This window comes from Schistocerca serialis, chromosome 7 (assembly GCF_023864345.2).
Source record: "Schistocerca serialis cubense isolate TAMUIC-IGC-003099 chromosome 7, iqSchSeri2.2, whole genome shotgun sequence".
Taxonomy (NCBI): Eukaryota; Metazoa; Arthropoda; class Insecta; order Orthoptera; family Acrididae; genus Schistocerca; species Schistocerca serialis.
Window position 1 is genome coordinate 212,751,317 of NC_064644.1, and position 24,589 is coordinate 212,775,905.

Here is a 24,589-nt window from a genome sequence, read left to right on the forward strand (position 1 = left end):
TGTGGAATTTTTTTAGAGAAATTTTAAATAGTTTAAAATGCAAGAACACCTACGCTGGTTAAATTATCGTCAAGTTATGGAGAAAGAATATTCATAAACATATAAAGTTTGCGTTGAAACTAACACCAAGCTACACAAAAACATACACATATATTGGACCAAAGTTATTTGACATAAACGATGAGGAATTTCGCCTTGGCAGTTATTTATTGTAAGGGTAGAGTGATACAATATGTTTTCTCTTGCACTGAACGTCGCTCTCTGCAATACTTAGAGGCTACGGTTGTGAATTTTCTGGAGCAATTTATTTGTGAGTGAGTCATATACATCTCTTCCTGCTTTATATTATCCCTGATACCGTTCGGAGTCGGGTAATGCTCTTTACACAACAATACCCGCAAACTTTACTTCATTTTGACGTTACGTGCAATATTGACGACCGCATGATCGGCTATCGACATTGTGACAAGGAAGAATATGAATATTATTGCTCCTCCATTCAATCGCAGCAATTTAAGCTGTCCTCTTAGGTTCCTCCCTAACCGCACACTCGCAAGTCGCTACATATTCGTAAATAAAGAGACAGATATTTGTGAGAAGAAAAAATACAAATTTTATTGCAGCTCGTTTTAGCCGCAGCATTTAATGTTGTACTCTTTATTCCCTGCCTAATCACACCCTCGGAAAACGCCACACATCCGTAAATAAACAGCGAAATATTTGTGATAAGGAAGACTTTGTGCTCTGACGGCAAAGACTACCAAATCCACCGGTTAGTCCCTGAACCGTTAGGGGTAAAACTCAATGGGACCCGGGGCAAGTAAGGCTAGCAACCTGCTTCCCCGGTACTTTAAATGTGATGCTGGGAACAATCAGAGCAAAATGCCTCGGACCTTTGGAGGTGACGGAGTCCCACCTCTAATTGACAAACCAGGGACACCTTAGATACGACTCGGCAAACGAATGGTAACGAGATGGGGAGCTATTAATATCAATGGGGGCTACTCTGGGAAGAAGGCAGAGCTGGCAGAGGCTGCAAGTAAGATGTGGTTGGACGTTTTAGCTGTTAGTGACATTCGGGTAAGGGGTGAGAAAGAAGAGGAAGTGGGAGAACACAAGGTCTACCTGTCAGGAGTCAAAGCAGGAATAGCACAATGGGATGTAGGGCTTTACATCAGGAAAGAAATGGAACCGAGAGTAGTTGCAATAAGGTATGTAAACGAACGACTGATGTGGATAGATTTGACAGTGTCTAGCAAGAAAATTAGGATTTTGTCAGTATATTCGCATTGTGAAGGGACAGATCAAGATAAGATGGATAGTTTTTATGATGCACTCAATGATGTAGTTGTTAGAGTAAAGGACAAGGGCAGTGTTCTGCTCAGGGGTGATTTTAATGCCAGGATTGAAAATCGAACAGAAGAGAATGAAAAGGTTATGGGTAAATTTGGAGAGGATATGGAGGCCAACAGGAACGGGAAACAACTCTTGGATTTCTGTGCCAGTATGGAATTAGTAATCACAAACACCTTTTTTAAACAGAAGAACATTCACTGGTATACTTGGGAAGGCAGGGGAACCAGATCTGTCATTGACTATATAATAACAGATCAGGAATTCAGGAAGGCTGTGAAGGACACACGTGTATTCAGGGGATTCTTTGAAGACACTGATCACTATTTAATCTGCAGTGAAATTGGTATTGTGAGGCCGAAAGTGCAGGAGGTCAGGTCCATATGTAGGAGGATAAGAGTGGAGAAACTTCAGGATAAGGAAATCAGGCACAAGTACATACAAGTGCATATAAGTACATCACAGTGATCTCAGAAAGGTACCAGTTAGTTGAATGTAGTCAATTACAGTCATTGGAAAAGGAATGGACAAGGTACAGGGACACAGTACTAGATGTGGCTAAATAATGTCTTGGAACGGTAGTGTGTAAAGGTAAGATGAGGCAAACAGCTTGGTGGAATGACACAGTCAAGGCAGCTTGTAAAAGGAAAAAGAAGACGGATCAAAAATGGCCACATACTAGAATTCAGGTACACGAGAGAGTTATGTTGAAGAAAGAAACAAAGCCAAACAGATAATTGCAGCATCCAAGAAGAAATCTTGGGAATACTTTGGAAACAGGTTGGAGACTTTGGGTCAAGCTGCTGGAAAACCAGTCTGGAGTGTAATTAGCAGTCTTCGAAAGGGAGGTAAGAAGGAAATGACAAGTATTTTGGACAGGTCAGGAAAACTGCTGGTGAATCCTGTTGATGCCTTGGGCAGACGGAGGGAATATTTTGAAGAGTTGCTCAATGTAGGTGAAAATACGATCAGTAATGTTTCAGATTTAGAAGTACAATGGGATAGGAATTATGATGGAAATGGGATCACATTTGAGGAAGTGGAGAAAATGGTCAGTAGATTGCAGTGCAATAACGCGGCTGGGGTGGATGAAATTAAGTCGGAACTCATCAAATACAGTGGAATGTCAGGTCTTAAATGGCTACACAGGATAATTGAAATGGCCTGGGAGTCAGGACAGGTTCCATCAGACTGGACGAAAGCAGTAATTACATCAATCTTTAAACATGGAAACAGAAAAGATTGCATCAACTACAGAGGTATCTCTTTAATCAGCGTTGTGGGTAAAATCTTCTCAGGTATTGTTGAAAGGAAAGTGCAAGTATTAGTTGAGGACAAATTGGATGAAAATCAGTGTGGGTTTAGGCCTCTTAGAGGTTGTCAGGACCAGATCTTTAGCTTACGGCGAATAGTGGAGAAGTGTTATGAGTGGAACAGAGAATTGTACGAGGGCCGTTCAGAAAGTAACCTCCGGTTGATTTTAAAAAATACACCAAGTTAAATAAAAATATTTTAATATATACATCTTACAACTACATCTTTGCACTATTTTTCTACATAGTCTCCATAGCGATTGAGGCACTTATCGTATCTCTTCACAAGCTTTGAAATTCCTTCTGCATAAAAATCACCCGCTTGTGCCTGGAGCCAGCCTGTGACCGCATCTTTGAGCTCTTCGTCGTCATCAAACCGCTGTGACCCGAGCCATTTCTTCAAATGCATGAAGAGGTGATAATCACTTGGCGCCAGGTCTGGGCTGTAAGGTGGATGGTTGATAACGTCCCACTTGAAGGACTCAAGAAGGGCCGTTGTTCTGCGAGCAGAGTGAGGACGGGCGTTATCGTGCAAAAAAACGATACCGGAAGTCAGCATGCCACGGCGTTTGTTCTGTATAGCCCGTCGTAACTTTTTTATTGTTTCACAGTACATGTCTTGATTAATGGTCGTACCACGTTCCATGAATTCAACCAACAACATCCCTTTGGCATCCCAAAACACCATTGCCATCAGTTTTCTGGCAGAAAAATCTTGCGAGGCTTTTCTTGGTTTGGTAGGCGAATTTGAATGTGCCCACATCTTTGATTGTTCTTTTGTCTCAGGGTTCACGTACTTAATCCAGGTTTCGTCACCGGTCACGATTCTGTTTAACAATGGTTCTCCTTCGTCCTCATAACGCGACAGAAAGTCTAATGCAGAGGCCATTCTTTGAGTTTTGTGGTGGTCGGTAAGAATTTTGGGCACCCATCGTGCACAGAACTTACGGTAACCCAATCTTGCTGTCACTATCTCGTGCAAGAGAGTCTTAGAAATCTGTGGAAAACCAGTAAACAACTCCGACATTGAGAAACGTCGATTTTCACGAACTTTTGCATCAACTGTCTGAACGAGTTCGTCAGTCACCAATGATGGTCTACCACTCCTCTCTTCATCATGAACGTTTTCTCGTTCACTTTTAAATAAACGTACCCATTCACGGACAACTCCTTCACTCATAACTCTTGGTCCGTACACGGCACAAAGCTCATGATGAATAGCTGCTGCAGAATATCCTTTGGCTGTAAAAAACCTTATGACAGCACGCACTTCACATTTGGCGGGGTTTTCTATTGCAGCACACATTTCAAACTGCCACAAAAACTAAACTAGCGCAGGTACGACGTTCACTCGACCACGGCTTGATGCCGACTGACCTGTTGAGTGCGTGAACGCACAGATGGCGTCGCTACTCCCCCCACAACCCGCACTGTGACCAATCGGAGGTTACTTTCTGAACCGCCCTCGTATCTATGCTTTATAGATCTAGAAAAGGCATATGACCGGGTTCCTAGGAGGAAGTTATTGTCTGTTCTACGAGATTATGGAATAGGAGGCAAACTTTTGCAAGCAATTAAAGGTCTTTACATAGATAGTCAGGCAGCAGTTAGAGTTGACGGTAAATTGGGTTCATGGTTCAGAGTAGTTTCAGGGGTAAGACAAGGCTGCAACTTGGCTCCACTGTTGTTCATATTATTTATGGATCATATGTTGAAAACAATAGACTGGCTGGGTGAGATTGAGATATGTGAACACAAAATATGCAGTCTCGCATACGTGATGGCAGATTCGATTGAAAGTTTGCAAAGTCATATTTCAGAGCTAGATCAGAAATGCAAGGACTGTGGTATGAAGATTAGCATCTCCAAAACGAAAGTAATGCCAGTGGGAAAGAGATATAAACGGATTGAGTGCCACATAGGAGGAACAAAGTTAGAACAGGTGGACGGTTTCAAGTACTTAGTATGCATATTCTCACAGGATGGCAACATAGTGAAAGAATTGGAAGCGAGGTGTAGCAAAGCTAATGCAGTGAGCGCTCAGCTACGATCTACTCTCTTCTGCAAGAAGGAAGTCAGTACCAAGACTAAGTTATCTGTGCACCGTTCAATCTTTCGACCAACTTTGTTGTATGGGAGCGAAAGCTGGGTGGATTCAGGTTACCTTATCAATACGGTTGAGGTTACGGTTATGAAAGTAGCTAGGATGATTGCAGGTACTAGTAGATGGGAACAATGGCAGGAGGGTGTCCACAATGAGGAAACCAAAGAAAACCTGGGAATGAACTCTATAGATATAGCAGTCAGGGCGAACAGGCTTAGGTGGTGGGGTCATGTTACACGCATGGGAGAAGCAAGGTTACCCAAGAGACTCATGGGTTCAGCAGTAGAGTGTAGGAGGAGTCGGGGTAGACCAAGGAGAAGGTACATGGATTCGCTTAAGAATGATTTCGAAGTAATAGGCTTAACATCAGAAGAGGCATCAATGTTAGCACTGAATAGGGGATCATGGAGGAATTTTATAAGTGGGACTATGCTCCAGACTGAACGATGAAAAGGCATAATCAGTCTTAAATGATGATGATGAGGAGGAGGAGGAGGAGGAGGAGGAGGATGATTATGAATGTTAATGTTCCTCGTTTCACTCGCAGCAGTTTAAACTGTTCTCTTAGGTTCCTGTCTCTCCACACACTCTAGAGACGGCACATATTCGGAAATATACAGCCAAATATTTGTGGAAGGTAGAATATGAATTTCATAGTCGCTCGATTCAGTCGCAGCAATTTAATCTGTCCTCTTAGGTCCCTGCCTAATCGCTAAATATTTATTTCATCCGTTCTCAGATGAGGCTGAGTGTAAATAGTATCCAATATTGCAAAACATACAAGTATTAGATTCAAAAGAAAGAAGCAGAGCATGTTAAGAACGCTAATACGAAAAAAAATGCGTGCAACGGGATGCGAACCAACAATTTTCGATTCCAGCAACCACGGCATTATTAATCACCCTAACACTTAACCATGCGATGTTTAATTCCAGTCTTGGTTATCATATTCTGTCTTGAATGCTTGTATCGTTGATACGTTATAGAGCGAGATTTAATTATAGTTGTGATGTGTTTGTGATAAATTTTCAATGCTCCATTACGTTGAAGCGGCATATTGCAAATTATAAAAGAAGTGTGTTTCATTCTTAATTTGTAAATTATTGACGATATTAACTCACTCCTATGACAGCAATTATTCAGGTAGTGCGTTCTCGCTTCCCGCGCCCGGGTGCCCGGGTTCGATTCCCGGCTGGGTCAGGGATTTTCTCTGCCTCGTGATGACTGGGTGTTGTGTGATGTCCTTAGGTTGGTTATGTTTAAGTAGTTATAAGTTCTAGGGGACTGATGACCATAGATGTTAAGTCCCATAGTGCTCAGAGCCATTTGAATCATTCAGGTAATGAAGGGAGACGAAAATTTAATAGTCATGGGTGACTGGAATTCGAGAGTAGGAAAAGGGAGAGAAGGAAACATAGTAGGTGTATATGGATTGGGGGGTAAGAAATGAAAGAGGAAGCCGTCTGGTAGAATTTTGTACAGAGCATAACTTAATCATAACTAACACTTGGTTCAAGAATCATAAAAGAAGGCTGTATACAAGGAAGAATCCTGGAGATGCTAGAAGGTATCAGATAGATTATATAATTAGGAACCAGGTTTTAAATTGTAAGACATTTCCAGGGACAGAGGTGGACTCTGACCACAATCTATTGGTTATGAACTGTAGATTATAACTGAAGAAACTGCAAAAATGTGGGAATTTAAGGAGATGGGACTTGGATAAACTGACTAAACCAGTGGTTGTACAGAGTTTCAGGGAGAACATATGGGAACAATTGACAGGAATGGGGGAGAGAAATACAGTCGAAGAAGAATGGGTAGTTCTGATGGGTGAAGTAGTGAAGGCAGCAGAGCATCAAATAGGTAAAAAGACAAGCGCTAGTAGAAATCCTTGGGTAACATAAGAAATATTGAATTTAATTGATGAAAGGAGAAAATATAAAAATGCAGAAAATGGAGAAGGGAAAAAGGAAGAGAAACGTCTCAAAAATGAGATCGACAGGAAGTGCAAAATGGCTAAGCAGGGATGGCTAGAGGACAAATGTAAGGATGTAGAGGCTTATCTCGCTGGGGGGGTAAGATAGATACTGCCTACAGGAAAAATAAAGAGACCTTTGGAGGTAAGACAGCCATTTGTATGAATATCAAGAGCCCAGATGGAAACCCAGTTCTAAACAAAGAATGGAAAGCAGAAAGGTGGGAGTGTATAGAGGGTCTATATAAGGGCAATGTACTTGAGGACAATATTATGGAAATGGAATAGGATGTAGATGAAGATGAAATGGGAGATACGATACTGCGTGAAGAATTTGACAGAGCACTGAAAGACCTGAGTCGAAACAAGACCCCGGGAGTAGACAACATTCCATTAGAACTACTGACGGCCTTGGAAGAGTCAGTCCTGACAAAACTCTACCATCTGGTGAGCAAGATGTATGAGACAGGTGAAATACCCTCTGACTTCAAGAAGACTATAATAATTCCAATCCCAAAGAAAGCAGGTGTTGACAGATGTGAAAATTACCGAACTATCAGTTTAATAAGTCACAGCTGCAAAATACTAACGCGAATTCTTTACAGACGAATGGAAAAACTGGTAGAAGCCGACCTCGGGGAAGATCAGTTTGGATTCCGTAGAATGTTGGAACAATATTGACCTTACGACTTATCTTAGAAGAAAGATGAAGGAAAGGTAAACCTACGTTTCTAGCATTTGTAGACTTAGAGGAAGCTTTTGACAGTGTAGACTGGAATACTCTCTTTCAAATTCTGAAGGTGGCAGGGGTAAAATACAGGAAGCTAAAGGCTATTTACAATTTGTACAGAAACCAGATGGCAGTTATAATAGTCGAGGGGGGACATGAAAGGGAAGCAGTGGTTGGGAAGGGAGTGAGACATGGTTGTAGCCTCTCCCCGATGTTATTCAATCTGTATATTGAGCAAGCAGTAAAGGAAACAAAAGAAAAATCCGGAGTAGGTATTAAAATCCATGGAGAAGAAATAAAAACTTTGAGGTTCGCCGATGACATTGTAATTCTGTCAGAGACAGCAAAGAACCTGGAAGAGCAGTTAAACGGGATGGACAGTGTATTGAAAGGAGTATGTAAGATGAACATCAACAAAAGCAAAACGAGGATAATGGAATGTAGTCGAATTAAGTCGGGTGATGCTGAGGGAATTAGATTAGGAAATAAGACACTTAAAGTAGTAAATGAGTATTGCTATTTGGGGAGCAAAATAACTGATGACGGTCGAAGTAGAGAGAATATAAAATGTAGACTGGCAATGGGAAGGAAAGCGTTTCTGAAGAAGAGAAATTTGTTAACATCGAGTATAGATTTAAGTGTCAGGAAGTCATTTCTGAAAGTATTGGTGTGGAGCGTAGCCATGTATGGAAGTGGAACATGGACGATAAATAGTTTGGACAAGAAGAGAGTAGAAGCTTTCGAAATGTGGTGTTACAGAAGAATGCTGGAGATTAGATGGGTAGATCACATAACTAATGAGGAGGTATTGAATAGAATTGGGGAGAAGCGGAGTTTGTGGCACAACTTGACAAGAAGAAGGGACCGGTTGGTAGGACATGTTCTGAGGCATCAAGGGATCACAAATTTATCATTGGAGGGCAGCATGGAGCGTAAAAATCGTAGAGGGAGACCAAGAGATGAATACACTATGCAGATTCAGAAGGATGTAGATTGCAGTAAGTACTGGGAGATGAAGAAGCTTGCACAGGATAAATCATGACGTGACATTATATTATCGCAATAATTGTAACAAATCGTTCCAAGAATTACGTATTTTTGTAAATCTCTGATACGTGCACATGACATCTTGAGAGAGACGGGTATCGAATGCTAAGAAAAGTAGATAGCCGACCGTTTTGTGTGTGACATCAAAATGACGTCGCGTTTGCGTAAATTGTTACGAATCAAGTGTTACCCCTCAGAAACTTTAATGTTGCTCATCATTCGTTACTCAGAATCGTGAGCGGCTGAAACATGGCGGTAAAAACAGAAGGGAGGTGTCATTATGTTACGAACTTTAAGCCGATGTCCGCCATCTTAACCAGCCCAAAACATAAGGTTCACTGCGCTAATGCTTCCCCGTGACGTCACTCAGACGCGCCCGTGCCCAATTTCGACAGTGTTGGGTGCGTTGATTCTGTGGAGACGTAGTTGTTTCATCAAAAATGCCAGCTTGTATTGTTTACGGGTGTACTAATCGATCCGATCGTAATCTAAGGCTTTAAGGAATCACATTTCATTCATAACTGGAGCTATTCAAGCAATATTTTCTTTTGTATACATGAATTATTGTTGAAATGTTTACTTTTACTGTAGTGGTTTTATTTCTACCATCTGACTTCAGACTTGCCTTACTTTATTTTGTGTCCGTTCTTTTCTTTTCTGTGTTGTTTATTGCCTTGCAACTCGCAAATGCTCCGACATCCAAGCCACACTGTCTTAACGGTCTCGATCCGCACAACACACGGCTACGTAACCGCGCTGATTGTTGGTGCAGCATCTGATGCCCAAAATTCCTCTCGCCTATTATTATTCACATTATTATAGCTGTTCACATTTTCTTACCCTTCAAAAAGAGTGTGGCAGCTGTCATGTATGTGTGAGCTTTTGTGAATGTGTATGTGTGCTGTGCTTCCTTTCTGAAGAAGGCTTTGGCTGATTTATGTGAACACACTTCTCGTTGTGCCTGCGTTGTGCTAGGCGTGTGAATAGCTGTATTTATTCACTCGTGAAGTTTGTTGTAAAGAATCTACTGCACTTCAAGAGGAACGATGATGTACATAATTACAATACTTAAAGAAAAAATGATATTCATTGCGCCACATTAAGTTAGCCTGTAGCACGAGCAGGGGTTTACACTGCTGCAACCAAAAGTTTTGATTACTGACGCATTGATATAACGCCTGACACACAGCCACGCATAATTTAAAACTAAACTGAAAACGTTTCTACTTGATAACATATATACACGGAAGAGTATCTGTTACTGTAATGTGTAAGTGGTGATTTATTTATTTATTTACGTCCTGAATCTTTGTGGTACATATACCATACCTTAGATGTTGGACAAAATGACATTACATTAATATACTGTTACACTGATTGTATACACTACATTTATAAATTGTTACATTTTTATATTGCTATATTGTTACATTACATTTTTATATTGTTACAACCAAAATTAACTTATTTTTCAAGATACTGTGTTACTGAGTAAAAACAGTTTTCCAAGAGGTATGATGTTACAGATTTTTTAAAGCTATGGATTTTGTTTATGGCATTTAGATTACTTGGTAGCTCACTAAACAAATGTGAACCTGAGTGATATACACCTTTCTTGCACAGTGTGGTATAACAATGATGTCTGTGTATGTCACTATTTGCCCTTGTATGGTGTTCATGCACAGATTTATTTTGAATAAATACATTTCCATTTTTTAGCATGCTTTTATTTAGGAACATTACAACTTATAGTATATAGATACATGGTAGAGGTAGAATCCCCATTTCTTTAAAGAATGGTTTGCATGATTTTCGGCTGTTGGCATTTTTCATTATCCTCACAATCTTTTTTTGTTTCCGGAATGTGGTTATGCTATGAGGAGAATTTCCCCAGAATATGATGCCATACCTCAATAGGGAGTGTATGCAAGTGTAATACACTGCTCTAACTGTTTCAGGACTTGTGTTGTTCCATATAATCCTCATCGCATAAGTCATTTTGGATAGTTTAGAATTTAATGAAGTGATGTGGGAATTCCATTTAAGATTGTCTTGTAAGTAGATGCCAAGAAATTTTGTTTCAGTGACACTGTTGATTCTTTGGTTTTCCATTGACATGTTTGGTTTTAATGGGTTTTTATTTTGTTGTGTATGGAAGCGTAAGACGACTGTTTTTTGAGGGTTTATCAGTAATTTATTCCTCATAAACCACTCTGAGACATTTTCACTTGTGACTCTAGCATTTAAACTTAGAGCCATTTCATTTTCACCTTCAATAAATATGCTTGTGTCATCTGCAAATAGCACTGGTTCGGAGTGTTGAACGTGTAGGGGGAAGCCGTTTATGAAAATTAGGAAGAGAAAGGGACCTAAAATTGAGCCTTGTGGTACACCGTGGGTTAATGTGGAAGGTTTCCATTGATAAGCTTGGAGTTCGTTTTTTCCCATGTGTTTTACCTCTGTTATCTGAGAGCGATTTTCTAGGTAGGATTTCAGCCACTCGTGGGGCAGGCCTCTTACACCATACCACTCTAACTTTCTTAGGAGAATTTCATGGTCTATTAGATCAAATGCTTTTGTTAAATCCAGGAAAATCCCCGAAACATTTTTGTGACTATCCACTGATTTTAAAATACGATTTATGAGGCTAAAAGTGGCTGTTTCAGTACTGCACTGAGGCCTGAAGCCATGCTGACATCCTGAAATCATGTTTTTTTGTTAAAGAAATCAGTTAGTTGTAGCAGAACTAGTTTTTCAATGATTTTTGAAAAACCTGATAGGAGTGACACAGGCCTATAGTTGACCACCTGCTGCTGATCGCCCTTTTTGTAAAGGGGTACAACTTTTGCAGTTTTTAACTGTTGTGAGAAAATACCACTTGATAGTGAAGAATTGCATATATCTAGCAGTGGTGCGAGTATCTGTTCAGCTGATACTTTTATAATATAGTCTGGCACATCGTCGACTCCGGCGGAATATATACTTTTTAATGACTTTATGCTGTTTAACAGTTCTTCCCTACTTATTGGTCAGAGGAACATGGATGTATTTGTTACACTATTTCCAGAAATTTCCTGTAATATTTTGTTTGGTGTTTTTCCCATTTGTTCCTTCGCTAACTCATGAGCAATATTGGTGTAGTAAGAATTGAAGTGGTTAGCAATTAATTTTGGATCAGTGATCTTGCTGCCCACCTGTGACAATACAATATTTTTGTGTGTTTCCACCTTTCCAGTAAGTCTCTGTACCGTATTCCACATTGTCTTAGCTTTGTTTGATGATTCCATAATAAGTTTGTCATTTTCCCTTAATTTTGCTTCCCTTATTACACGACTCAGAGTTAACTTGTATTTTTTGAAGTAGTGAGCAAATTCAGGGCTGCTATTTGTTTTTGATAGTGCAAAAAGTTCTCTTTTTCTTCTACATGATACTTTGATCCCTGATGTAATCCAAGTTTTGGGTTTGCTGGCACCTTTACAAATTATTTTCTTTTTTGGAAATCCAATTTCGGAACAATGTCTGTAAATTTCCATGAAATTATCCAGCTTTTCATCTGTGTTGTAACTGTTGTAGATTTTATTCCACGAGTGGGTACTTAGCATATGTTTGAAGTGCTCAATATTTTGCATGCTGAATTCTCTCTTGTAGATAACACTTCCATTCCTAGACAAATCAACACTTCCGCATACAGCAAGTAGCTGTGCATTGTGGTCACTGTAGCTGGTATTACAGTTTTCTGAGGTGTGCATGTCAGTGTTTACAAAGATCGGATCAGTAAGTGTAGCACTAGTTTTTGTTATGTTTGTAGGGAAGTTTATTTTAGTGCACACATTATATTCTTGAATAATATGAAGGAATTTTTCTCTTTGGTGGCTGTGTGTTAAGAGGTCAATATTAAAATCGCCACACAGAACTATAGTTCTGCAAGCATTTTTAAGTTTCCCTAGTGCAAGGTCAAGTTTTTTAAGGAAAGTATTTACATTGCTGTTGGGTGATCTGTAAACACACATTATTATAGTTTTTCCTGATGTTATTTCAATAGCTGAGGCTTCAAAGTGTTTTTCGCTTCCTAAGTGATTTACACAGTCTATTATCTTATAGTCTATGTTTTTACATAGACTGACATCTGCCCATCTTTAACTGAAGAACGTAAAAACTAATAAATAATCAGCATGGAGGCATACTTACAACAACAAAAAATTGATGTCAATATAATTATAATGACTCATTCCATACATTATGATTTATCATGAAAATGTTACATGGAACATGAAACTAAGTAATTGACAATTGGTGTATCACTTATATACTTTGAAAACCTCAAAATGAAATTCAAAAGTACAATCGAGCAGATGATCAAAGTAGATGTACATTCAAATTGTGCTATGTTTGGTTTTTCCTGAAAAACTAACAATTACTGATGAGAAATATTCTGGGAAAAGAAGCAAATAAACTACTGTTGGAAAGAAAGGCCTACATCGTATACAAGTTAGGCTATCATTACTGAAAAGTTATTCACATACATGTTATAGCAAAATATCCATCTTAAGGGGTCTTAAGCGTTTGGTGTCTTTATATGACCCATCTGTCACAAAATGGAAACCACTGAAAATCAAAAATGTTTTATCTGTAACAGTTATCTACAACTTTGAGCTACTTATCTTCATAAACGCCACTCTGACTTAGACATTTGTCGGTGCATTGTACGAACTTTCCAATACCCTCACCATAGAATTCAGCCCCCAGTGCTGTCCGCCAATTCTCTACGCTGGTCTGCAGCTTGTTGACTGTGTCAAAATTTTGCCTTCATAGCTTAGATGAAAATCAGAGGGAACCAATTACGGGCTGTATTGCGGCGATGAAACACTTCCCATCGGAAACGCTGCAGGAGCATCTTCAGTGCCCCTGCAGAATGCGGCTGAAAATTGCCTTGAAGAAGGAAATGCATCATAGTTATGGTATGCGGGCAGCATAGCTTCAGGCGAAAATTCTCACTGGGCTCTCGTAGTTGGCGGGAGACACTGTAGTTGTAGGCATATTTACGTGCTCACTGTGCACTCGGAACTGAAAAGAGTGACGTGATGCGATCGACGGGAGTACTAGCGAAACTGCCCAACACATCTATGGAAAACTTAATCGGAGTTTAGAGACATAGCCCTCGTAAAAAAAAAAAAATTACGTGCAGCACGCAAAAGGCGTTTTTCTTTTGGACTACTGTAATTTGCTTTACTGTGTTTCCTGAAAAATGCACCATAGTGGTACCCCGGGACTTATTTTCATCTTCTAAAAATCCAATGTGGTACAAGAACTGCTTCGAGGGACACGTTATGAGAGATTCACAGAAAACAGGTTGGAGGAAATCCCACGCGCCGACGCATTAAAGTAATCCAGGAAAGGGCTAAATTGGACAGGCTTGAGTGTGATGGCATGACCAATTATACAATACGTCACCTATACCGTTTTGTAATGACTCATGGCCAAACTGAGAAACTTTTAAGGAGGTTTTTCACCACGAGGGAATCTTGTAGGGTTCTAATTATCAGTGAGAGGTTTCACTTGGATATGGGACACCATAATAAACTTATGAGTTCTCTTCCTCCCCGAAATGAAGCAATTATCAAGGCTAGAGGTGGCGGTACAAGGTATTAGCATCATGATTATGAGGACGTCCGGCTTGCACGAACGTAAAGGTCACTTAAATGTTGCATCGCAATCTAAACTGAAAGAGTCTTATTAATAAAGATCCTAACTGCAACAACTACGTTCTTGAGACAAGAAACAGAAGCAGTACGGAGTGAACAAAGCAGACAGAAACGGCTGCTTCCCACAATACTGCAAGGTAATCAACAAACGACTTCAGCCAATACACGCTTAGACAGCCCATCAACTAACATATACTGAACACAGTATAGTGGTCCATGCGTCAGCTGAACGCGTTGGTCTTGCGAACAAATGCTCAGGAAGAGCGCATGTTGTTAATGTTGTGCTCGACTGCCGGGCCGGCTGCCAGAAGACGGCCTCGCAACAATCCAGCCACGTCCCACGCCCAGCTGCTCCAGTCTCTCTCTTTCACTCTCTCTCCACCATTCATCTACCAATCTATCCTCCTCCGCCAGCTAATTCTGTTGCTCATGCTCATGATACAGTTATTACAATCATTTAATGTAGGCTTTCACGGCTGTTACTGACTTCCAGCCCGTGGTCGATGTATAAAACTTGCTCCTAACGTTTCATCTCCGACTTGTGGAGACATCTTCAGAGGTAAAGCGGCGAACTGCAACAAGAATTGGAGGGAGCACCGAATGTATAGTACCTGTGTAGAAGGCACCACAGCCCATCACATGACGTCGGCTAAGAGATTGTCTCTGGTATTGCCAACATTCTCAATTGAAAGTAATCGATCATCCTTATTACAGTTGTAACGTTGACATCCAAATTTTATTTAATTTATCGCTTTCCTCTGTTCTGTTAAAATTATTACGGTTTTTGTAAATCTCCATAGCCCCTCTATAAATGCGCACATGATAATGCGATGTTTTCTATATGATGCTCGTCTCAGTGAATTTTATTTCATGATCACCCGCTTGGTAAACATATTCCGACATGGCTGATTTGTCCGTATGTCCCAGGCGGCAATTCCTTCCGTGTTCAACCAGACGGGTGTTAACACTTCTTTTCGTGGTACCAACGTTACGGTCGCAGGTTCGAATCCTGTCGCGGGCATGGATGTGTGCGATGTCCTTAGGTTAGTTAGGTTTAAGTAGTTCTAAGTTCTAGGGGACTGATGACCTCAGCAGTTAAGTCCCATAGTGCTCAGAGCCATTTGAACCATTTTGAACCGTGGTACCAAAATAAACCAGTCCACAGGTACGTCGACCAACGCTTATCAGCCGGGAAGTTTTAAGTGAAATAATTACAATGACATAATTCGAAACGTTTATAGATGTGTAATTGTGTATTGGAAGTGATTGCAAGAATACTCACAGTAGTGGCTCTCAGACGAGGGAACAGCGTGGTGGCATCGAAGTAGAGTCGTTGGTCCACAACCACCCTCTTGGCTGGATCCTTCGGGTACAGAGAGTCGTCCTTCCCGTACTTGGACACCAGGTACGTGGCGATTGCGTGGCTGCCGCAAGTAAAGGCGTCATTAGCACCATGAGATTAAAACTGGCAAGTAGAAATGCATTGCGGTTCGGGATGGAGTATGAATGTTGGGAACATTTTGGAACTGTCTCTAAGCTGATACAGAAGGATACTTCTCTAAAATTTAATTTAATCAGGCACAGATTAAGCACATACTATTCTATCATTGATGAAATTTTTAATGGACTTGCCAATTTATGCAAAAATATTTATTTTTATTGATTTATTAAGCATACATCCAGAAAACAGCATTACAGTAATTCATTTCTGACAGACTGTGGCAGTGTGTCAATTGACAGCAACGTTACACTCCTACTGCAAAAAAAAAAAAAAAAAAAAAAAAAAAAAAATGACGTGATGCTAAGTGAATACAGTCTTTACGCGAATATATGTATGGGTCTCGATCCTTCAGCACAAGCAGAACAAGTTTCGATTATTTTGAGTCAAATTTAATGGATTCCCCGTGGCAATACCAATAAAATTCCTATTTTATACTGTATGTGCCTTGAAGGAAATGAAGGAGCTACATTGGTGGTCAAGCCATCGACTTCACATCTTACACAAAACTGTGGTGACAGGATGTGTTAATTCCCGGTACACGTTACTTTGTAAGCAAAATTCCCAACTGCCAGCGACGTCAATAAGCACAATACTTTCTTAAATATATGTCCTACCGTAAATAACTTTCAGTTAAGCGCCTCTGCATGTCACACTTGCACTAAAGCCTGAAGTGTAGACGTGTAGAAAGGTGTCAGATTTAAGGTTAGCCATGTATTCTGAATTTACTGTTTTTTATGGGAAATTAGCTACCGGGACTGTATTGTGATGTTCATTGCGGAAGATAAACTATGAGTTAATATTAAAAATTATGAATTACAATAAATAGAAATATCTACATAAATGTACAATACACAGTTACGAGCCAAAACATTATGAAAGGAGAAGATGAAAAATTAAAATCTATAGTATTAAATGTCGTCCCGTCAAGAAATTGAGATGTTTTGGACTACACGTATTACTTGAGTAAAAATGAAACACATACTGCAGGATCTCCAATATGCTTGCGCGTGCGTGTTTGCGTTTGTGTGTGTGTGTGTGTGTGTGTGTATGTGTATGTATGTGTGTGTGTGTGTGTGTGTGTGTGTGTGTGTGTGCGGCGCATTTCCCAAATTAGTCCGGGAGGAATGTAATTAGAAATCATTCAGGCAGCGTGGCTAGTTCATCCTGTAAAAAAAAGATGAGCTAGTCACTCTGATAACACATTAAAACCCTAGCCCTAATTTTACAGGGAATAAATCAGACATTCCTGGGAACCTTAAAAGTCGTATCACGTATCGTCAGCTAAAACAGAGGGCATATCAGCTGGTAAACTAATTTCTCCCCTCTTGTCAGAATATAAAATACATTCTAAGACGAAGAAAAAGACACACTACGAAGGAATTATCCGAATGGGACAGAAACTGGTAAATATAATGTACATATAGAGACAAACAAATGACTAAAATTGCAGGAAAACTGAAGAGAAAGAGCTTTCCAAACTGAGAAAGTCAGTAAGACGTTGGTCCACCTTTGGCCATTATGCAAGCAATTACTCGACTTGACACTGATTGACAAAGTTATTGGATGTCCTCCTGTGGGATACCGTGCCGAATTCCGTCCAACTGACGCGTTAGCTTTCCAAAATCCCGAGCTGTTTGGTGTGCCTGGCCGATGAAGCTCCAAACGTTCTCGGGACAGATTCGGCGACCTTGCTGACCAAGGCAGGATTGGACGTGCACGAAGACAACCTGTAGAAACTCTCACCTTGTAATGCATGCATTAATTTGCTGTAATATAGCCTCAGGATGACTTGCTATGAAGGGCAACAAAACAGGACGTAGAATATCGTCAACGTACCGCTATGCTGTGAAGGTGACGCGGGTAACAACCCGAGGGGTACCGGTTGTCAGGCCGTATGCTGGGCAACAGTCAGGTTATCACACTGCTGTCGACCGAGTGAGATGGCGCAGTAGTTAGCACACTGGACTCGCAGTCGGGAGAACAACTATTCAAGCCCGCGTCCGGCTACCCTGATTTAAGTATTCCGTTATTTCCTAAATTACGGGATTGTTCCTTTGACAGGGCACGGCCGACTTCCTTCCCCATCCTTCCCTAATCTGATGGGACCGATGATCTCGCTGTTTGGTCCCTTCCCCCCAATCAACCAACCACCACTGACCGGAGGGGTGCACAAAGTGAAAAGATAGTGAACAACAAAAAAGTGCAAGTGACACTGATTCGTGAACAGCCTAAGAAAAAGAGACCTTTAATTATATTGTATGACGTGCCAGAGGTCACAGGTGCAAAGGCACTCAAAGATACAAGATACATGTAGAACCTTGAAGATGAACTGAGTAAGGAAAGCTTCGAAAGCGGCTTTGCAGTATGATTCAGGTCAGGACCAAGGGGGAAGAAAAGTGGTATCAAGTTATTTAAGTGAGTCCTGAGGTTAGAACAACTCTCATGAAGCGACATAAAGTATATTTGGGTTCCGTTCGGTTACAGTGAAACACTGTCTAGTAGTGAGGGGGCGTGTTCAATGTCAAGACCTTGGTCATTGGGGAAGGCATTGCGATAATCAAGTAGACAAGTGGACATTGTCGGGAAGAACACCATATCAGAAAAGACTGCAATAAAATCAAACAAGAGGCAGTGTGTGAGCCTTGTAAATATAGGGGTAAAAATGCGCATGGAACAGAAACGAATGGCACACATATCAAACCCTCCTAACAAGGTAGATTTTAAGAATGGATTATGAGTAGGCGTCTCATAACAGCAGAAAGCAATGACACCATCAAGTGCCGTCTATGTAAGAAACATAAATCACCATCAGGGCTCCGAAAGAGCGAGGACTTTCTGGCAAAAAGTAAGTGGTAAGTACCATAGAACATAGCATGCGACACAGACTGGAGTAGAGCATCGTTCATCTACGAATAAGCAGGAAAGAAGTTTTGGGCGAAAATTCAGATCTATATGGTACAACAGAGAAGCAAGATCGCAGACGGATGCAGGAGTGACATGATATAGGCGAATAGGATTTGGTGACACAAACTGGCAGCTGTACGTAGAACGCGACAGCACATATCCTGAGGAATACACTACGCTAACTACAAAAGTAAAACAAGATTCTCCAATGCAAAAAATGAATCTGCAACAAAAACAATACGAGAGCCAGCGAGTACAGGAAACAAACATATTCTACAAAGGAGTAAACAACAAAAACACAGACCAGAACAGATCCGCGACAGATTTATGAAACCATAGAAAACGTTATGCAACTCACTAGACTCCGAGAGCCGAAGACGTTTATTACAGCGTTTTTTCCTGTACCAGATTTCGTAGACAGAGTCCATCTCAGAGTGAACAATCTGCCAATATAAGTGGAAAAGCTGTAGAAGTTACTGAAGCAGGTTTCTGTCAGAAGAAATGAATCATTTTCCTTAGACACTTTGTACAAGCATATTGTGATGACGCATGGTCGTACAGCATGCGATTACAGGCGAGTAGGACAAGACTGCCGAATATATACGCGTCACCCATAATGGAGATAAAGATAGGATAGCTTAACGCCAGGAGAAGTGTCAGCGTATTGCATGAGGCTAAGAAGAGTGGCAGAAGAGTTGCAGTTAGATGTAGTGTGCCTCCTAGAACAGTATACGAAGGTAGGAAATATCCCCAGTACGCCAATAACTGACCCTATGGCACCAATAAAAGTACTTAACAAGGCCATAACAGTGACAAAAATATCGCAGTACTGTTCGGAACATGTAATCTGTGTCGAAACGTGAACCGGAAGGGACGATTGCATCCTGGTTTCCACGTATTTTCAATTTAGTGATGAGAGCGACGAGTATCTGCTAAGACTAAAGGATATTAATCACCTAGGACGAATTAAGCCTCTTATGTACTACACTGATGCAAATGAGAAGTCAGTATTGTGACGTGGCTCAAAAAAATGGTTCAAATGGCTCTGAGCACTATGGGACTTAACATCTGAGGTCATCAGTCCCCTAGAACTAAGAACTACTTAAACCTAACTAACCTAAGGACATCACACACATACATGCCCTATGCAGGATTCGAACCTGCGACCGTAGCGGTCGCGCGGTTCCAGACTGAAGCGAATAGAACCGCTCGGCAGCACCGACCGGCTGTGACGTGACCGCCTGACTGATGGCCTTGGAAGACAACTAGAAGAGGCATTGTGGAACTGAACCTGTAGGTATTGAAGGCACCTTGCAATCCGCCAACCTACGAAGGGAAGGTTGGAGCAACGTCAAATATTGACATCAGTTTAGCAAATACGGCAGGGGCGCGCCCTGTAAAAGGCTGGAAGGTTGCGAATGGAATGACTTCGAGTGATCACAATATCGTACACTATACCATCACTGGCAGGGAAATCTCAAGACGTGACAGAAAACGTGCGCATAAGGCCCAATTAAGAGATCAAGGACGCTAAGTGGGAAGAACTAAGAAGAGTTTGATAATGTAGACGTTAAAGCGCAAAAACTGACCGTGGCTATACATAGAGCAATGGATGCATGGGTACCTATCAGCGAAGGTCATTATAAAGAAGTACTTCACGCAACAAGACCCCCGGAGTAGGCAGCATTCCATTAGAACTACTGACAGCCTTGGGAGAGCCAGGCCTGACAAAACTCTACCATCTGGTGAGCAAGATGTATGAGAAAGCCGAAATGACCTCTGACTTCAAGAAGAATATAATAATTCCAATTCCAAAGAAAGAAGGTGTTGACAGATGTGAAAATTACCGAACTATCAGTTTAATAAGTCACAGCTGCAAAATAATAACGCGAATTCTTTACAGACGAATGGAAAAACTGATAGAAGCCGACCTCGGGGAAGATCAGTTTGGATTCCTTAGAAATGTTGGAACACGTGAGGCAATACTGACCCTTCGACTTATCTTAGAAGAAAGATTAAGGAAAGGTAAACCTACGTTTCTTGCATTTTTAGACTTAGAGAAAGCTTTTGACAATGTTGACTGGAATACTCTCTTTCAAATTCTGAAGGTGGCAGGGGTAAAATACAGGGAGCGAAAGGTTATTTACAATTTGTACAGAAACCAGATGGCAGTTATAAGAGTGGAGGGATATGAAAGGGAAGCAGTGGTTGGGAAGGGAGTGAGACATGGTTGTAGCCTCTCCCCGATGTTATTCAATCTGTATATTGAGCAAGCAGTAGAGGAAACAAAAGAAAAGTTTGGAGTAGGTATTAAAATCCATGGAGAAGAAATAAAAACTTTGAGGTTCGCCGATGACATTGTAATTCTGTCAGAGACAGCAAAGGACTTGGAAGTGCAGTTGAACGGAATGGACAGTGTCTTGAAAGGAGTGTATAAAATGAACATCAACAAAAGCAAATCGAGGATAATGGAATGTAGTCGAATTAAGTCGGGTGATGCTGAGGGAATTAGATTAGGAAATGAGACACTTAAAGTAGTAAAGGGGTTTTGCTATTTGGGGAGCAAAATAACTGATGATGGTCGAAGTAGAGAGGATATAAAATGTAGACTGGCAATGGGAAGGAAAGCGTTTCTGAAGAAGAGAAATTTGTTAACATCGAGTATAGATTTGAATGTCAGGAAGTCGTTTCCGAAAGTATTTGTGTGGAGTGTAGCCACGTATGGAAGTGAAACGTGGACGATAAATAGTTTAGACAAGAAGAGAATAGCAGCTTTCGAAATGTGGCGCTACAGAAGAATGCTGAAGATCAGATGGATAGATCACATAACTAATGAGGAGGTATTGAATAGAATTGGGGAGTAGAGGAGCTTGTGGCACAACTTGACTGGAAGAAGGAATCGGTTGGTAGGACATGTTCTGAGACATCGAGGGATCACCAATTTAGTATTGGAGGGCAGCGTGGAGGGTAAAAATTGAAGAGGGAGGCCAAGAGATGAATACACTAAGCTGATTCAGAAGGATGTAGGCTGCAGTAGGTACTGGGAGATGAAGAAGCTTGCACAGGATAGAGTAGCATGGAGAGCTGCATCAAACCAGTCTCAGGACTGAAGACCACAACAACAACAATAACAACTTCGCGTACGGACAGAAGCTCTGAAGATGCAGAACAAGAAGAGCCACGGAGCTGTGCCAGGGCAGCACAACTCGAGAAGAAAGAGCCCGAAGCTTGCGTAGATACAGGTATTTAAAACGACGTTCTAAGGAAGAATTGGGGAAAACGAACATGGAACGATGGAATTAATTCGTGGAGGCTAACTTAGAACCGATCGCTGGCGTGTACCATATAAAATAGTCTGCGAGAAAATACTATCACCAACAGTCTTAGACACGCTCAGAAGGAATGATGGGACGGTGACAGAAAATTGGGAAGAGCCAGCGGTGCTAATGGAAACACTACCTCCTGACCATGGAGAAGAAGGCGAGACGGATAATCAGCGTAGGTTACAGGAAATGTTATGGGAAGAATGCAGAACAATAACCTTGTGTATCCTTTCTCACAAGAAGAAATTAGGCATATAATTTTAAGAATGAAAAAGAAAAAATCTCCAGGACCGGACGGGGTCCCTGCCGAAGTAATACAAGCCTTATGTGACCAATTAGATAGTTACTTGTGCGAGCTGTGCAATGAGTGTATCTTGCAAGGAACAGCCCCTGCACCGTGGAAGAACGCTGAAATGGTCATAATCAGTAAAGGGCAAGATAAGGATCCAATTATACCCAAATCCTACAGACCAATTTGCCTTTTGAAAGTTCTTGGCAAGATATTTGAAAAGGTTACAAGATGACATACTGTTAAACGGAATGAGCCCTCACCAGTACGGGTTTACGAGACGCAAGTCAACTTAAGACGCAGTTAATAAGGTGATTTTGCTAGCTACAGATACTCATTCTACCTACGCTCTAGCGACGATGATTGATATTGGTAGTGATTTGGTAGTCTTAGGGGCTATAGCAGGACCCTTTGATTGTCATCCGCGACACCGTTACAACACAGTGATACCTCGATGATGTTCTGCGTCCCGTTTTCTTGTTCTTCACGACAAGCCAACCTGGGCTTACATTTCAGCAAGGTAATGCACGTGCATACACGGCGAGAGTTTCTGCTGTTAGTCTTCGCGCTTGCCAAACCCCACCTTGGCCCGCAACGTCCTCCAACCAGCTCGCCATTTTGACGATCTAAAGCGCCAATAGGACAGAATTTGGCACGATATCCCTCAGGTGAACATCCAACGACTTTATCAACCAATGCCAGGCCGAGTAACTGCTCGCATAACGGACAGAAATGGACCAACACGTTACTGGCCTGATGATTTTGGGAAGTCCTTTTGTCATGAATAAATCATCCAACTTATCAGAAATTTCTTTATCTGCACATGTACATCACACCTACCAGTTTCCTTTCCATTCGGATAATTCCTTCGTGGTAAGTAGTTTTTCTGTCTGAGAGAGTACTTTTATCTACTATGTGGTGTGCTGAAATCGGAACGTCACCAACATCGCCTATTTGAGGATTCTCTCTCCAGAACAGGAATCCATACGTCATCAGACTATGCCCTACCCGAAGTGGCGAGAGAAGTTCTTCACGTCCCCTTAGTAGCCGAAAGGAGTTACGCCACAGCCTAGTAAATGGTTCCACCAGTCGCAATTATTGTCCACCGCTTCCAGTCACTCTTCTTCTTGTGGCCACATCTACCTGCTTAAAATGCGAGGGCATAGCACGTAGGGGGCAGCACACTGACCCACTTGATTTAGAATACACGCGTCCATGGATGCAAAACCCTTCAGTTCATTATCATGAATCCGCTTGCGCCCTGCTATTCATGAGAATGATAGCCCCATTCTTCGCAGGTGAAGAACAGACCTGAGTGTTACGGACTTATTTGTCTCCTGAGTACATTAGTTAAATACATTTTAGGGGCTCTCGGGGAGTCGGAACAAACTTGAAATTTGCAGGTATTAACACATTCCTCTTGACTCAGTACGCTTAAGATTGCATGTAACTCTGCGTTAAAGTGGTAAATTGTATTGGGAAGCGAATCTCGAGGACGTGATAAGGGTAAATCGTTGAACAGTCAAGAGTGTCCCCCTGCTTAGACCTGTCTCTAAATACAGGTATGTGGTTGTCGACTTCAGTAAAAATTTCATTAATAATCGAATTAAAAACAAAAGCAGGAGTGCAGTCTCTACTCTACTCCCTCCTTTTCTTTTTGAGTCACCTTCTGATTGGCTTGATGCGGCCGGCCGCGAATTCCTTTCCTGTACCAACCTTTTCATCTCAGAGTAGCACTCGCAACCTACGTCCTCAGTTATTTGCAGGATGTAGTGCAATCTGTCTTTTTCTACAGATTTTACCCCTAGGTATTTAGCTGAATTTACGGCCTTTATATGTGACTGATTTCTCGTGTAACCGAAGTTCAAACGAATTCCTTTTAGCACTCATGTGTATGACCACACACTTTTCATTATCTAGGATCAATTGACTATTTTCGCACTATACAGATATCTTATCTAAATCGTTTTGCAATTGCTTTTGATCTCCTGATGACTCTACTAGACGATAGACGGCAGCATCATCTGCAAACAACCTAAGACGGCTGCTCAGATAGTCTCCTAAATCGTTTATGCAGATAAGGAATAGCAGAAGGCCTATAATACTACCTTGGGAAACACCGAAATCACTTCTTTTTTACCCGATGACTTTCCGTCAATTACTTCGAACTGTTATCTCTCTGACAGGAAATCAGGAATCCAGTCGCACATCCGAGACTGTATTCCATAACATTGTTCCATAACAGCTTGGGAGGTACGGTGTCAAAAGCCTTCTGGAAATCTAGAAATACGGAAACAACTTGAAATCCCTTGTCGATAGCACTCAACACTTGGTGTGAGTAACGA

At 41.2% G+C, this 24,589-nt stretch overlaps 1 protein-coding gene across 1 annotated transcript in view; it reads right to left on the minus strand.

Moving 5' to 3' along the window:
* LOC126412238 (glutathione S-transferase D7-like) overlaps positions 1-24,589 on the minus strand; it is an 83,832-nt gene that overhangs the window by 24,125 nt on the left and 35,118 nt on the right. Inside the window, exon 4 of the mRNA XM_050081730.1 lies at positions 15,510-15,651. Within this exon, the coding sequence (XP_049937687.1) occupies positions 15,510-15,651 (142 nt within the window). The remainder of the gene's footprint in view (positions 1-15,509; positions 15,652-24,589) is intronic.